Raw genomic sequence first — 17,093 nt, 5'->3', positions numbered from 1 at the left:
ATGTTCATTTTAATGCAATGCGTGGACTTTTTACCACCATCTGTATTTTTTTTTTTTTACTTACAACTACACCCACCCCATCCCTAAACCTACCCAGTGATTTATAGTGCATACACACTTTATGAGCACATGTGTTCCCTGGGATCAAACTCACGATTGCATGATCACATGTTGTTGTTGTACAGTGCAATGCTTTACCAACTGAGCTATGCAAAGCCTGAAATATTAAGCAGATAAAATAGAAAAATGCTTAAAAATCAAAGTGTCCTATTGTCAATAGGAGCACAACTTTAGAAAACGCTCCTATGGGTCATATTTAATGCACTTAAATATTGTTGATAGGGGCGTGTGGCAAGGGGGGCGTGGTTCAGCGAGGTCTGCAGCGGGAGAGAGAGCCGCGGGACAAGCGGTACGTGAGTGGGTTGGAAGCAGATTAATAACACCTGTCTCTTGTTCTAGTAATGAGCGCGGAGAGGGGATAAAACATCAGTGGAACCGGAGATCGAGGAGAGAGAGAGCCCGGACGGTTGATGCCAAACCCCCCTCACAGAGACTGAGTAACCGGAAGCCGGAAGTGCCGACCCGGAAGTGATCGAGAGATCGTTGTTTATGAGATTCCACACCGCAGTGTGTGTTGCTAACGTTTTGAGTTATAATAAAGAGAAAAGCATCAACCGTCCAGCCGACCCCTTGTCCTCTTCCTTCCTTATCATATCGAACTTTGCTACAGTGGTGCCGAAAACCCGGGAAGGAAGTAGGACCGCGCCGCCGCCATGACTACTCCAACGCCCTCCGCCACGCCGTTTGCGGACATTATCACCTCTCTCGCGGCCCTCCACCAGGAACAACATCAGTCCATGCTGGAGCTGCGGGCGGACCAGGAGCGTCGATTCGAGGCCATCGTCCGCGGCCAGCAAGAGGACCGCGAGAGGTTCCGGAGCTGGATAGACCGGGAGGTTCGCACCGAAGCCGCCGGGCTCGCCAGCGCACCGGTCCACGTGCCCCTCCACAAAATGGGGCCACAGGACGATCCCGAGGCCTTCATAGACCTTTTTCAAAAAGCGGCGGAGGCCTGCGGGTGGCCCCGGGCACAGTGGCCGGTGCGCCTTATTCCATTGCTCAGCGGAGAAGCCCAGGCGGCCGCCCAACAACTGCCGGTGGCGAACCTCCTGGATTACGACGATCTGAAGAGGGCCATCATCCAGCGGGTCGGTCGGACCCCCGAACAGCACCGTCAGCGTTTCCGCTCGCTCGAGTGGGGGGAGACCGGCCGGCCCTTCGCGATGGCCCACCAGCTCCGGGACGCCTGCCGCAAATGGCTATTGGCCGGTGGAAGCGACGTGGACCACATCGTCGATCTGGTGGTACTGGAGCAGTTCATCGCTCGGCTACCCAAGAAGACCGCCGAGTGGGTCCAGTGCCACCGGCCCACGTCGCTGACGACGGCCATCAACCTGGCGGAGGACCATCTGGTGGCGTGCCCAGGGGTCGGCGAACCCCGACTAACCTCTCCCTCTCTCTCTCCCCCCTCTGTCTCTCCTTCTCCTCCTGTCCCTCTCCCTAGGTCCCGCCCTCCAGGGCCCCCTCGTATTCCCCCCAGAGGTCGGGGTGGAATGGGCCCAGGGCAATACGGGAGTTCGAGGGCCCCGCCCAGGGGGGCGGGGCTGCTGGGGTCGGGCGGGGATAACGGTTCCGGTTCCACCCCCCCTCCGCGCTCATATTCCAACCCACTCCCCGCCGCAGGGGCGGCGGGCAGGCCTGGGCTGGCCTGCTGGCGGTGCGGTGACCCGGACCATTTTGTGGACCGATGTCCAATGATGGACATCGGGACAATGATCCGGGTCCCGGACGTCCAGCGGACCACCCCTGATCAAGCAGGAGAGTACCAAGTTCCTGTGAGTATCAAGGGGGGTACATATCAGGCCTTGGTGGATTCAGGATGTAACCAAACCTCGATCCATCAAAGCCTGATGCAGCCTGGGGCATTGGATACAAGCCGCATGGTTAAGGTGCGGTGTGTGCACGGGGATGTGGTGGAATATCCGCTGGTCCCAGTCACGATACAGTTTAGGGGAGAAAATCATAGTGTTGAGGTGGCGGTTAGTCCCCACCTCCGGCATCCGCTAATTCTGGGGACGAATTGGCCCGCCTTTCCGGCGTTATTGGGGTCGATATGCGCGGATGCCGCTTGGGGGAACCAGGCTAGGAACGGGGCGGTGCGGGTGCAGGTTGGCGAGACTGATACGGGGCCCTCGGAGACGGCTTCAGAGGAACCGAGCGGGGTCGAGAGACTGATTCTCTCGGACCGCGATGACTTTCCTCTGGAGCAGTCTCAGGACGATACCCTAAAACATGCTTTCCAACAGGTCCGCACTATCGACGGTCAGTCCCTTCAACCCGCCTTGCCCGTCACGTATCCTTATTTTGCCATAATTAAGGATAGGTTGTATCGAGTGACCCAAGACGCTCAGACAAAAGTGGATACAACCCAGTTGTTAGTACCAAAGAGCCGCCGGGAAATGCTTTTCCAGGCGGCTCACTCTAACCCAATGGCGGGCCACCTGGGACAGGCGGCCACGCTGAATCGTTTAATGACCCGATTTTTTTGGCCAGGCATTCACGACAATGTGCGCAGGTGGTGCGCGTCTTGTCCTGAATGTCAGTTGGTGAATCCACTGGCCTCCCCAAAAGCGCCATTGCGCCCCCTTCCATTAATGCAGGTCCCCTTCGAGAGAATTGCGATGGACCTCATCGGGCCATTAGAGCGATCCGCACGCGGACATCGTTTTGCGCTAGTTATCGTGGACTACGCAACACGATATCCGGAAGCAGTGGCTCTCCGCAACATCTCGGCGAAGAGTGTTGCGGACGCACTGTTTCGTTTAATCTCCCGAGTGGGGATTCCGAAGGAAATCCTCACTGATCAAGGCACGGCGTTTATGTCACGCACGCTAAGCGAATTATACGGGTTATTGGGCATCAAATCGATTCGGACAAGCGTCTATCACCCACAAACAGACGGCTTGGTCGAACGATTTAATCGCACTCTTAAATCCATGATCCGTAAATTCGTACAGGAAGACGCCAAAAATTGGGATCGGTGGTTAGAACCCCTCTTATTCGCTGTGCGGGAGGTCCCGCAAGCCTCCACGGGGTTTTCCCCCTTCGAGCTTCTCTACGGACGGCAGCCCCGGGGGGTGCTGGACGTCCTACGAGAAACTTGGGAGGAGGGACCTTCTTTGGCCAAAAACGAAATTCAATATGTGCTGGACTTGCGAACAAAACTCCACACCTTGGGGCGGCTATCTAGGGAGAATTTGTTGCAAGCCCAGGACCGCCAAAGCCGGTCGTATAACAGGGGTACGAGACTACGCAAATTTACACCGGGAGAGAAAGTGCTCGTATTACTCCCTACATCGAGCTCTAAATTAATGTCGAAGTGGCAGGGGCCGTTTGAGGTCGCACGACAGGTTGGAGACCTCGATTATGAAGTGATACGGTCCGATAGGAACGGGGCACGGCAAATATATCACCTCAATCTCCTGAAGAAATGGAATGAGGTGGAATCAGTGTTGTTGGCGACGGTGATCGGGGGAGAGGATGATCTCGGGCCAGAGGCGAGCATCAAAGCACAATCGGTCGCATTGGCCCCTGGGGGAGATCACCTCTCACCGTCCCAACTCACTGATCTCTCAAAGCTACAGGCGGAATTCGCCGACGTGTTCTCGCCCCTACCGGGACGTACCGACTTAATTCAGCACCATATCGAGACCGAGCCGGGCGTGGTAGTTCGCAGCCGGCCGTATCGCTTACCTGAACACAAAAAAAAAGTAGTTCAGGAAGAATTAGGGGCAATGCTCGATATGGGAGTAATAGAGGAGTCCAACAGTGACTGGGCGAGCCCGATCGTTTTGGTTCCTAAAACCGACGGCTCGGTCAGGTTCTGTGTGGACTACCGCAAGGTGAACGCAGTGTCGAAATTCGACGCGTATCCAATGCCGCGGGTTGACGAGTTGCTTGATCGGCTGGGCACGGCTCGATTTTATTCGACATTGGACTTAACGAAGGGCTATTGGCAGATCCCCTTGTCTCCATTGTCCAAAGAAAAGACGGCCTTCACCACGCCGTTCGGATTGCACCAATTCGTCACGCTTCCCTTCGGCTTGTTCGGGGCACCCGCTACCTTTCAGCGACTCATGGACAGGATTTTGCGTCCCCATGCCGCATATGCTGCTGCCTACCTGGACGATATCGTGATTTACAGTCACGATTGGCAGCGGCATATGCAGCATGTCCGGGCGGTCTTGAGGTCGTTGAGGGGAGCGGGGCTCACGGCCAACCCGAAGAAGTGTGCAATTGGGCGGGTGGAGGTAAGGTATCTGGGCTTCCACTTGGGTCATGGGCAGGTGCGTCCCCAAATTGATAAGACCGCCGCAATTGCAACCTGTCCGAGGCCCAAGACCAAAAAGGAGGTAAGACAGTTCTTGGGGCTGGCGGGATATTATAGACGGTTTATACCAAATTATTCGGACCTCACCAGCCCTCTGACTGACCTTACTAAAAAGGGGCTACCAGATACGGTCCAATGGACGGAGCCGTGCCAGCAGGCCTTCACCCGAGTTAAGGCTGCTCTATGTGGCGGGCCGCTTTTACACTCCCCTGACTTTTCTCTCCCTTTTCTGTTGCAGACTGACGCGTCGGACAGGGGGCTGGGCGCAGTCCTGGCCCAGGAGGTGGAGGGGGGAGAGCGGCCGGTGCTGTACATTAGCCGTAAGCTCTCGAAGAGAGAGGCTAAGTACAGCACCATCGAAAAAGAGTGCCTTGCCATCAGGTGGGCCGTTCTCACCCTCCGCTATTACCTTCTGGGGCGGGAGTTCACCCTCTGTTCGGACCACGCTCCTCTCCAATGGCTCCACCGCATGAAGGATACCAACGCGCGGATCACTCGTTGGTATCTAGCTCTTCAGCCTTTTAAGTTCCAGGTGGTCCACAGGCCGGGTGCTCAGATGGCTGTGGCCGACTTCCTCTCCAGAAATGGGGGGGGGGGGGCTGCAGGCCGGACGGCTCCCCGGCCTGAGTCGGGCGGTGGGGGTATGTGGCAAGGGGGGCGTGGTTCAGCGAGGTCTGCAGCGGGAGAGAGAGCCGCGGGACAAGCGGTACGTGAGTGGGTTGGAAGCAGATTAATAACACCTGTCTCTTGTTCTAGTAATGAGCGCGGAGAGGGGATAAAACATCAGTGGAACCGGAGATCGAGGAGAGAGAGAGCCCGGACGGTTGATGCCAAACCCCCCTCACAGAGACTGAGTAACCGGAAGCCGGAAGTGCCGACCCGGAAGTGATCGAGAGATCGTTGTTTATGAGATTCCACACCGCAGTGTGTGTTGCTAACGTTTTGAGTTATAATAAAGAGAAAAGCATCAACCGTCCAGCCGACCCCTTGTCCTCTTCCTTCCTTATCATATCGAACTTTGCTACAGGGCGCAACTTTAGTAAACACTCCTATGGGTCGTATTTCAAGGAAGTGACAAATGACCTATACAGGCATATTGGTTGGAGGACATGTTGGTTTTTCCCGATGGGGTCCAGTGTTGTTTGGATGGCAACATTTTTCCAAATATGTTCCACATATGCATGATTGAGGTGTCAAATCAATCCTGTTTACCATTATTTCAAGTGTGAACATGCTACGTACAATGAAAGTGCAAATATCCAACTGCGAGAATTGTTTGACCCCGAAAGAAAGTAGTCTAGCTCTGAGGAAGATCAGCCTCAGAAGCCTTAATCTGCGTAAAAGACACTTTAGAAGAAACTAGGCTGCAGCGTTCTTGTAGCCTTCATCATTAGGAAGAAGCTTTCACTTCGGGATGATCTCTATAACAGAGAATGTCAGAGCGAAGTGTTCTGGAGGCCTACTGACCTCACAGCTGTAGATGTGTTCTGTTTAATTGGCCAGGTGAGAGGCATCCACTCACTCGCACCAGCTTCCCGGGAAACAGACAGCAGGAGCTCTGAAAGCTCGGAAATTAAACTCGACTGTCAGCCTAATTGGTCCCCTTCCTGTATTGTGCTGTTTGTGTCCTTTATTCAGTTATGAGAGTTGAAGACGGCTGCCTCACTGCTGATGCTCGTGAGAGAGAGAGAGAGAGAGAGAGAGAGAGAGGGAGAGAGGGAGGAGAGGGAGGAGAGGGGGGGGGTCTGTGCTAATGAGAAGCTTTTGAAATGTTGTTGAATAAAACCCTCAGCCTGTTGTTGGTATTATGAGTAAATACAACTAATATGCCAGGGAATTTGACTTCAGTCTCCATTTAGGCTCTTTGTTTTGCCATGACTTTGTTTTCGAGCCTTTCTCAGAAGAGACTGTAGCCCTAGAGAATCTTTATCTCTGTATTGTGCTTCTCCTCTGCTGAACAGATTGGCTCAGGCCAACATACATTTCCATGTTGGATTGGTGCGTGACTTTACAGAAAACATATTTATATATTTATGGAAATATATTAAATAGCTTAAATGTATTGAAAATATATATTATGGAATAATATATTCTGTTGATATAATACAATATATTAAATAATACATAGGGAATTGCTGCTTGTCAAATATTGAAATGTGAATGTGACAATATATTTACTAATGTGTATTGTATTCACATTAGTTACATTCACTCAATTGAGTTATGTTTCTGCTACACAAAGCATTTGAGTTGAGTTTACAAGGAAATTTGTGTTGGTATTAAGGTGTACATTATAATCATGTAGAGTCTAACTGGTAAAACTACTAACCCTGTGATACTTTCCACAATATCACAGGCTTGAAAGAGCAATATTTAAAAGTATTTAATACATATATTACGCTCTTTCTGTGATAAACCTTGGGATAGGATCTGGGAATCAGGCTACAGATCATCACAAATGGTTCAAGGAGAGACTCCTGTTACAAACCGAATTTGACTCCCTGACTAGTGAGCATGCAGAAGATCTCTATTTGAAATCACGTCAGATTTATTATGAACATGGTGAACGGGCTGGCAGGCTCTTGTGCTATCAATTGAAACAATCTAGAGCAGAAGGTTTTATTCCGGCAATTGCAGACAGTGAGGACAACATTATTACAGACCAGCAGGGTATCAATGATCAGTTTAAATCTTTCTATGAGGCGCTATATACTTCTGAGGTGAGTGACATTAAGCGAATAGAAGAGTTTTTCAACAACTTAGAGTTGCCATCAATTGATGAATCGGACAAATCCGCGCTGGAAGGCAATATAACAATTCTCGAGATTGACAGTGCAATTAAGAAACTAAAATCTGGAAAAGCACCGGGTCCTGATGGCTACCCGGCCGAATTTTATAAGAAATTTTCTGCCAAATTAACGCCTCTATTGAGTAAAGTATTTGAGGAAGTCCTTGATTCAAAGTCTCTTCCCTCAACCATGACACAGGCAACCATATCAGTCCTTCTTAAAAAGGACAAAGACCCACTTAAATGTGAATCTTACCGCCCGATCAGTTTACTTTGCTGCGACTATAAGATCCTAACCAAGGTGCTGGCGACCAGAATAGAGCCAGTCATGAGTACGATAATACATCCTGATCAGACTGGCTTTATTGCTGGTAGACAGTTATTCAGTAATCTCCGTCGCTTATTTAATGTGATCTACTCACCCCAAGATAATGCTACTCCAGAGATCCTAATATCCTTAGATGCTCACAAGGCATTTGATAGAATTGAATATGACTACTTGTTTGCAACACTTAGAAGTTTTGGCTTCGGTCCCATGTTCTGTTCTTGGATCAGGATTCTATATACTAGGCCTCAAGCATTTATTCGAACAAACAATACAACATCTAAATACTTTTCTCTCTCTAGGGGGACAAGGCAGGGATGCCCTCTGTCCCCATTGCTTTTTGATGTAGCTATTGAACCCCTCGCAATTATGCTAAGGAATACGGCTGGCCTGACTGGAATACAAAGGGAGGGACACAGGCATAAGCTTCTGCTTTATGCGGACGATCTCCTCCTATTTTTGTCTAATCCAAATTTCTCTATACCAATTGCTCTTTCAATTATTTCTGATTTTGGGAGAGTTTCGGGATATAAAATTAATTTAACGAAGAGTCTTCTTTTTCCCATTAATGAAAAAGCACATCAATTGTCATTCCAATCTTTTCCATTTTCAGTAAGTCTTGACAAATTCCCTTATTTAGGTGTGAGTATAACACGCAGGTATAAGGATCTATTCAAAAGCAATTTTAAGCCAGCATTAGAAAAGGCTAAAAAAGACATGGTACGATGGTCAACCCTACCCTTATCTCTGGCTGGGAGGATAAACTCCATTAAAATGACAATTTTACCAAGGTTCCTATTTTTATTTCAGACAGTGCCAGTCTTCATCCCTAAATCATTTTTTAAGGATCTGAGTAATTGTATTTCTATGTTTATTTGGGATAAAAAAATTCCTCGCATAAGGAAAGAATATCTGGAAAGGAAAAAAGAGGAGGGTGGATTGGCTATGCCAAATTTTTTGTATTATTACTGGGCAGCTAACCTTCATAAATTGACATTCTGGCTCTGTGTTACATCAAGTGAGGAAGCTCCAGTTTGGTCACTTATGGAGCAGCATTCATGTAATCCAGTTTCATTGCGTTCGCTGCTCTGTGCCCCAATACCCCTAAGCAAATGTTATTCTACGAATAACCCAATTATTCGTGCATCACTCAAAATATGGTCACAGTTCAGACTTCACTTTAAAAGTAAACAGGCTCTGCCCTCTGCACCTATCCTATCGAATCCTATGTTTCCTCCCTCCCTTATAGACTCTGCTTTTCAACTATGGTCCAGAAATGGTCCAGATCCCTCAGTCCAATTTCTTTAGGTATTTACAGGTCCGTAGCTTTGTCAAAAAACATTTCTCTCCTTCTTTAAACCAACCAGATGGTGGCTGGATAGATGATCTGCTAAACATGGACCCTTCACTTAGGGGCATGGTATCAATCCTGTATGAGAACATCCAAAGAACCGCTTCCCCATCTCTCAATCGTATAAGGAGGCAATGGGAGGAGGAATTGGGATTGGAAATCTCAGATTTATCTTGGCAGTGGGCAATAAAATTGGTGCACTCATCTTCAGTATGTATTAGACATGGGCTCTTGCAGTTTAAGGTGCTCCATAGGCTCCATCTGTCTAAAAGTAAGTTGGCTAAAATATATCCAGGGTTAGACTCGATGTGCCCCAGATGTAGTCTTGAACCAGCAGATCTGAGTCACATGTTCTGGGGATGCCCCAGATTAACAAAATTCTGGTCAGACATTTTCAGAACATTTTCATTTATATGCAAGAAAGATCTCGATCCGAATCCTCTGTCTTCCATCTTTGGTGTAGTGCCAGAAGAAATGCATCTAACCACTAATCAAATAGAGCTCATCGCCTTCTCCACTTTATTGGCTAGACGCCTGATTCTTCTTAGCTGGAAAAAGGCAATGCCCCCATCTCATAAACACTGGGTGAAAGAGGTGATGTCATATCTCAAACTTGAACACCTTAAATATACTATCCGAGGTTCCTCTGGAAAGTTTTATGCGGTTTGGCAACCCTTTTTATCCTATTTTGAATTTTCATTAGGGGTGGAATAGTATAATTCCCCCCCTGTTGGCATATTATTATATAACTTATTATTTCTTTGTATTTATTTTTTTATCTTTTTATTATTTTTATTTTATTTTTATTTTTTTTTATTTTTTTTTTTTTTGGGTTGTTGGGGTGCGTCTGTGTGGGTATGTGTTAAGATGTGGTATATGTATATGGATCTGAATTAATGTTGTATGTATAAATGTTGCATAAGGAAAATCAATAAAAACATTTGTATAATCACAAATGGTTATTGGCTTTCTTTGACATAGCAAATGTATGTTACAAACACACAGTTACAGCAGCCAGAGAAAACAATACAATAAATAGTCAAGGGTGAAGAGTCCAACTAAAGTAAATACTGATCACCATAATTGTGATCAAACTATGGTCTATCGTTGTCCCACTCCTTTTTTTTTCTTTTTTGTACGTTTTTTTTTTTGTGGTAACAACTTCCAACTTTGAGTAAAACATGCTAGAGACATTTAATACAATCAGTTTCCACACATTGTATAAAAGTATCTTGAACAAAAACTATGAAAAATATGAACAGCATGTTTAAAAATTGATAATAATAGGACAAGTTGGTAACACTTAATTTTGATGGCCCCTTTTGAACTTCTGTTGGTTATAACTAACTTTACAGCAACATATCAGCTAACTCTCATTACAGCATTAGTAAACTGTCTGCCTAATATCTGCTAACTTTTTGTTGTGATTGTCCTCCAAAAGATATTCTTCTGATGGCCCCACTTTATATTAAGTGGCTTTAATTGTTCATATTGTACTGCAAAACACTTTTGCTGATATTGAGGTGGGGATGGGTAAAGTTAGGGACAGATGTGGGGTATATGGGTAAGTTTAAGTTTAAAGTTAGGGACAGGTGTGGTGGTGTGTATTTTTTAAACAACGTATAATAATGAATACACACCATACATGTATTGTATCAAATGATTAATTTACATATTAGTACATAGTAGTCAAGGCCACCTAATATAAAGTGGGTTCCTTCTGAAGTAACTTTGCTACATCTCAACTTATTCTATCTCTAATCCTGGCAGTCAACTAATACTCTACTAACACTCTATTAAAAGTTAGTAGACATGCAGGTGCAATGTTAGTCAACAGAATGTGTTAAAGGGACAATTAAAGTAAAGTGAAACCGAAATGTTTCTTGAGTGTCAAATCAGCATATTAAGATGATTTCTGAAGGACACTGAAGACTGGTGAAATTCAGATTCCGAAACTTAACATGCTGGTCTTTTCAGCAGCTTATTGTATTTGTACAAACTTACACATACCCATTGTTTTGTGTTACAGTGTTGGGCGGTCTCGAGTCTCGTGGGGTCCTGAGAAAGATCAGCGATATGTTGGAGATAATCATGAAGAGAATCGACACCCTATCGAAAATGAGCAACAACAGCGAGTCCCACAAACTGGAGGAGCTGAGCTCCGCTCTCCACAGGTACAACTTCACATTTATGATTACAGCGCAGCAGTAACATTCTTGCATTTAGGTGTCACTTGCTGCCTTCAAGTTGTGTAGGGATAATTGTATTTACGAGATGAGCGCACATGAACGGCACCACGATGTTGTAATTGCCAGTTATCTCCTTGTTTATCTTTGTGCTGGGTGAAGTGAACAGTAGCAGTTAGTGCATGGTTCAACTGAGAGTGCAGTTCATCACAGCTTGAGTTAATCAAGTCAGTGAAATTACCAACTAAAGAGGAACCAAATGAGATTTTGCAGCTGCTATCAAGAAGTTTTAATCTGAAGAAGAACAAAAAGCTTTCTAGAAAACCCTATAGCTGATGGTTAATTAGGCAACTGGCCAGAATAACCCAAACACATCTGCCATCATTTTCCATTTTCTGTGGCTGCATGAGAATAAAACACACACACACACACACACACACACACACACACACACACACACACACACACACACACACACACACACACACACACACACACACACACACACACACACACACACACACACACACACACACACACACACACACACACACACACATATATATCTCCTAACACTTTAGTTTAGGGTCTCAATCTTAGATATTGGCTGTTTATTAGTACTTATATTAGTGCCTTATTCTGCATGACCACATTCTACATTCCTTAATCTTACCAATACCTAAACTTAAAGGGATGGTTCACACAAGAATTAACTTTACCCCATGATTTACTCACCCTCAAGCCATCAGGTGTATATGACATTCATCTTTCAGACAAATACAATCCGAGTTGTATTAAAAAATATCCTGGCTAATCCAAAGCCGTCCGACAGAAGCTAGATATTTGACTTCATAATGTGTAAAATATGGATATTTTTTACACAAACCCGTCGATCTTCTTCAGAAGGGCTTTATTAACCCCCCTGGAGCTGTGTGGAGGATTTTTATAATGGATGAATATACTTTTTTGAGCTTCAAATTTTAGAAGAGCCAGGATATTTGTAAATATAACTCAGGTCATATTCATTTGAAAAAAAAAAAAAAAAGATTGTCATACACCTGGGATGGCTTGAGGGTGAGTAAATCATTGGGTAAATTTAATTTTGGGGTGATCTATACATTTAACAACTACCTTACTAACTATTAATAAGTTATTATGAGTTTATTGAGGCAAAAGTCACAGTTGATAGTTATTTTATAGTGAGAATTGGACCCTAAATTGTGATATAATATGCGCATTTAGAAAAAAGGAGACGTGTCTAAAATTATTGCATAATGCTTTATTATGTTTGGTAACACTTTAGTTTAGAGTCCAATTCTCACTATTAACAAGATGCTTATTAGCATGCATATTAATAGGGTATTGTCTGTTTATTAGTACTTATAAAGTACATATTAATGCCTTATTCTGCATAATTGTTTCTCTACATCCCTTAATCCTACCCAATACCTAAACTTAAACACTACAGAAACTATATTACTAACTATTAATTAGTAGTAATTAGGAGTTTGAGGCAAAAGTCATAGTTAAAAGTGAGAATTAGGCCTTAAACTAAAGTGGGTCCGAATTAAGAATAAATTCTAATTAAATTAATTAATTGAAACTAAATTCATAAAATGATCCCACGATGGGAAACTTCTATATGAAGCACCTGACTGAATCCTGAATTGAAGGTTCTATATAAAACCCGTTTTTTCTAAGCGTGCAGAAATAAATCGAGAACACAGAAATTGAGAGACTGAGTACAGAGAATACAAAGATTGAACTTGTGCATCCCTTGACCCTTACAAAAATGCTGTCTGAGGTTGGAAGCTCAACGCATCCATTGTATTACATCCCCACTTCAACACACATCACACCATAGTGACAAGTTCAGAGTTTGCAAGTAGAAAGTTCCCAATAGGTCTTGAAGGCAGCAGCAGTCTGAATGTCAACTACTTGCTGATGAGTTAGTCAAGACACTTCCCAGAGTTTTCCCTTGTCTCTATGGAAACAGATGCCTGTCACATCAGAAGTTCAAATGGTTACTTGTGCCTTGGCTTTCCATGTGATATCTTCAGACATCATCTAATCTTTATAGGATGAAAACACCCACATACCCCAGCTATACAACCTTTGATGCGCATCAAAGTTGTCAACTTTTCTGTGTCACTGAGAAATAATCAGTGAAGTGTTAGTTTAAAGCTGAAGTGTGTAATTTCTGCTCCATTAGTGTCACCAGTGGAACTGCAAAAATAATCAATGTTTTCAAACTCTGTGCTTTAACGCATTAAGTCTGGTAAATTACGGCAAAATCAACAGATTGATATTTCTGGTAAATACACACATGTTGACATGCTGTGACATTTTGTATTTTTACTGGTAAGATACTATTCACATATCAAAACCAAAATACTCAAAAATCTGTGATGTCAAACAACAGAAATGACTTATAAAAGCTGTGTCTGACTCAGAAGTAAAAAAAAAAAAGAAATTCAGAGGCGTAAAGGGATGATCACACAAAACGTTTTTTTTTTTTTTGCTTTTAAAAATAAGAGACATCACACTATAAAATTAGGGATGCAATGGTACACAAAAACCAAAATTAAATAGTGGTCTACTGAAAAAAAAAAAAAAAAAAAAAAACTATATGCACTTTCCATTGATATTACAATTTGTTTCAGGAGCTTTTTCCCCCAAGGTATACTTCCAATGCTAAAGTACCTTGAACATTAGTCAAATTAGTCCGGTGATGTAGGACTGGTGCGACTTTCCATTTCCTTCCCACTGAATATAAGCTTTTTTTTTCAATAGCTGTGACAGTTTTTTTCAATACTTTTAACAATTTTCCTAAACTCTAAACACAGTTAGCTATACAATTAACACATTTCTTGATGCCTTTACACAAAATGCATATAATTAACACAAATTTAAAATGCTTGAACTTCCTTTACACACAAGCTCAAGACCAAAACAATGGATTTTTACTGCCAAATTTACCAATGTGTTAACACTGTATGTCACATAACACATAACACCATGTTCTAAACCTAAACTTACACACAGAAAAATAGGGTGTCAAAATTGTACCTTTGGCTTGTCGCTGGGGCAGTACCCTTAAAAGGACATCTTTGTATCTTTTTTACTCCTAAAAGGTGCATATTAGTACCTTTGAGTACAAATGCGTACCTTAAGGTACTACTATGAACCTTTTTGTGGTAAAAATGGTACAATGTTGTTCTTTTAAGGTTACTGCCCCAGCGACAAGCTGTTGTACCCCTAAAGGTACAATTTTGACACCCTATTTTTCTGTGTGTATAGGCTAAAGTCAAAGTGAACAGCTGTTCATATTGGGAACTGAAACACAAATATATCCCCTGTATTTTATTTCATTGGTACTGAGAAACAGCTGATTAAAGTTGTGCAAATATATAAACACCACAGCTGATTACCGTCTAGGAATTCCTCAGGTTTTGATGTTCGTTCAATCACATGACCATATACAATAAAAGAGGGCTTCGTTGGGCTGATCTTGTGTGAAAAAGGAACAATATAGAGCAACAAAAAGAATGTAAGAAAACTGCCTGCATGACACAGATGAGAACCAGGACAAGGGAGAGGAAGATAAGTAACAGAATAAGGGAGAGGAATGCCTGGATGAGGACAAGGTAGAGACTGAGGAGTTAGAATGCCTGATGGCACTCAAAGAAGGACCAGAATTAGGAACACTGATGAAATAAGAGATACTATCATAGAGCTAATATCATACAGACAGGCTGGTGAACGAGTACAGCCAAATCTCAGCTGGGACACATTGGCATCCATTATCCAGAATTTTTGAGAAACCAACAGGTAGAATATTGTACAGTATAAGGGCTTCTCCTACTGCAAAGTGTAAATACCTTTACCATGTCTTACAGTGACTGTATGCCTCTGGTCTCCAATATGTAACTGTTTTTTGTCTATCTAAGGATTCAACATTTTCCTCCCTCAGGAAAGCTTCTGAATGAAGAACAGGAACTTGCTTTTGTCAACACGATGATTGCTGATAATGAGATAAAACTGAAGGGCATTTTATAAAGCTACTCTGAGATGGGTCATTCATTTTTTGTTCTGAATTTCTGCAGCAAAAGAAACAAAATGAATGCAATCACTAAACTCAACAAAACAAAAATGTGAAGAGGCTTCAATAGACACACAATCAATGATCAATAAAATATACTGTCTATTGTATAAAAGCAGACCTGACATAATGCAGTTTCTGTAATTCCATCTGATGTTAGTGTTTTGGCTAAAAGTTCCTGTTGGAAGAGACATGTCTTAGTGTAAACGAAAATGCAACACAAATTTTCAAAATACAAAATACACTGTGTGATTTTGAGCATGAAATTAACCGTTTTGGCAATCGTGTGTTGTAGGTGTGTTAAGAGTATTGGATTGTTAAAAAATTGTCATAGCGATCGTAATTTTTTTTAATAAAGCCTAAACCTTGTCGTCGGTCCATCGGCCGTATTTTTAAACTCCACATGCTGGGTTCAAGCAGCATTTTGATTAGTTGACTCCAAGCAGCATTTTATTTCAATCACCATTTTTAAAAGTATGTTGCAGTGTGTGCATTAAGAGTTGTTTGCTATTCAAATCATTAAGCACCCAAGTCCCACCCCTGAAAGTTCTTGAACTTTGAAAATGTACTACTTCATGACCAGGGACTTTCTGAGGGGGACATTTTTACCCGGAACTTCATTTAGACCCTGAGCCCTGCGGTCAAAACACAATTATTTTTTACATCTATCTACTTACATATGATATTACTTGTTTCAGCTTCTTCTTCGACTGTGTTTTGATCAGGAGATGCTCTCCTCTTTCAGAAGATGTGTCATTGCACCACATTCCATTTAGCAGTGAAAACACAGAAAGCCTAAAATTTCCATAAATAGCGGGGAAAGAGTTAAATAATAAATTAAAAAAACTGTCAATATTGCTGCAACCAAAGCAACATACACTCCAGTTTATGCGTTCGCTTACACTCGTTCATTGACATCTGCAAAGTAAAATGTAGACTTGCTTGTTCTCAGCATAATCATTAAATATAATCATTTGTGTAAAATGGCTATGCTTGCGTGAATTTTAATATTTAGAGGTAGGAATACAACCCTCTGATGTAAGTTGTGTGCTGGGAAAAACGCATCTCATTACACGCATTAAACAACACATGCATCTGACAGCAGGACAGCGTTTGATATAAAGTCTGCTCAATCTGTGTCCGTCTCAACATAAAAGTATATTTAAATAAACAATATTGGCCTATTTGGGGGAAACTTTTTTGGTAAAAGTAAATGTACAGTTATACCCCTAAAAAATATCTAAAATAGAGCCGCTGATGAAATTCGATGAAATTCGAACATACAACAAGGGAAATATAAACGTACACAACTCTTAAATAAGAAAAACCTTTAATGAGATATTATTGTATCTCCCAATAATAATAATACGATCTCTATCTCAATGAACTGAACTTAGTGTCTCAGATAAGAGAGAAATATGTAGAGCGTTGGGTCCCCAGGACCAGGATTGAATACCGCTTGTCTGCTGCATGTTCACATAAATTAATTACACATATTGTAAACATGCGTCATGATTTCATCCCTTTTTCATCAGAACTTTGCCCAAAGCAGACTTTTTACATCAATGTGAAAGGGGCTTATTTTACTGTTTGATAATTAGTTTAATAGATAAATATTTTAGCCTCGAAAACATTGTATTTATTTATGTATATATATTTTTTTTTCTTCTAATTTAGAGTTAATGATTGGTTGATACTTTTGACTTGAATCTCTGTAAAATAGTGTTGAGTTAGTTTAACATTTTATGAGCATTACTATAATAGGTTTTAGTAGCCAGCCCAGAATCCTGAAGATCTGCAGCCATATATCAGCCTCAAATTCCAAATCTGTAGACTTAACAGTAAGAAAACAATGCCTCTTAAACCACAGATTTGTGGAAATCTTCTGATT

At 43.0% G+C, this 17,093-nt stretch overlaps 2 protein-coding genes across 3 annotated transcripts in view; both read left to right on the top strand.

The window, feature by feature from the left end:
• Positions 1–17,093, top strand: part of LOC137092861 (alpha-1,6-mannosylglycoprotein 6-beta-N-acetylglucosaminyltransferase B-like) — a 201,477-nt gene that overhangs the window by 35,798 nt on the left and 148,586 nt on the right. For both annotated transcript variants that reach the window (XM_067457377.1, XM_067457386.1), the window contains one exon: positions 10,944–11,088. In XM_067457377.1, the coding sequence (XP_067313478.1) occupies positions 10,944–11,088 (145 nt within the window). The remainder of the gene's footprint in view (positions 1–10,943; positions 11,089–17,093) is intronic.
• LOC137092915 (uncharacterized) lies at positions 357–5,346 on the top strand. Its single transcript, XM_067457462.1, has 2 exons — positions 357–1,895; positions 5,207–5,346. Exons 1-2 carry the CDS (start codon positions 774–776, stop codon positions 5,207–5,209), a joined length of 1,125 nt encoding a protein of 374 aa, XP_067313563.1. The 5' UTR covers positions 357–773; the 3' UTR covers positions 5,210–5,346.

This window comes from Pseudorasbora parva, chromosome 2, assembly GCF_024679245.1.
Source record: "Pseudorasbora parva isolate DD20220531a chromosome 2, ASM2467924v1, whole genome shotgun sequence".
Lineage (NCBI taxonomy): Eukaryota > Metazoa > Chordata > Actinopteri > Cypriniformes > Gobionidae > Pseudorasbora > Pseudorasbora parva.
This window is presented reverse-complemented; position numbering and strand designations above follow the sequence as displayed.

What these genes read in the sequence shown, in the direction of transcription:
- LOC137092915 (XM_067457462.1), top strand. Translation starts at nt 774, where the DNA reads ATGACTACTCCAACGCCCTCCGCCACGCCGTTTGCGGACATTATCACC.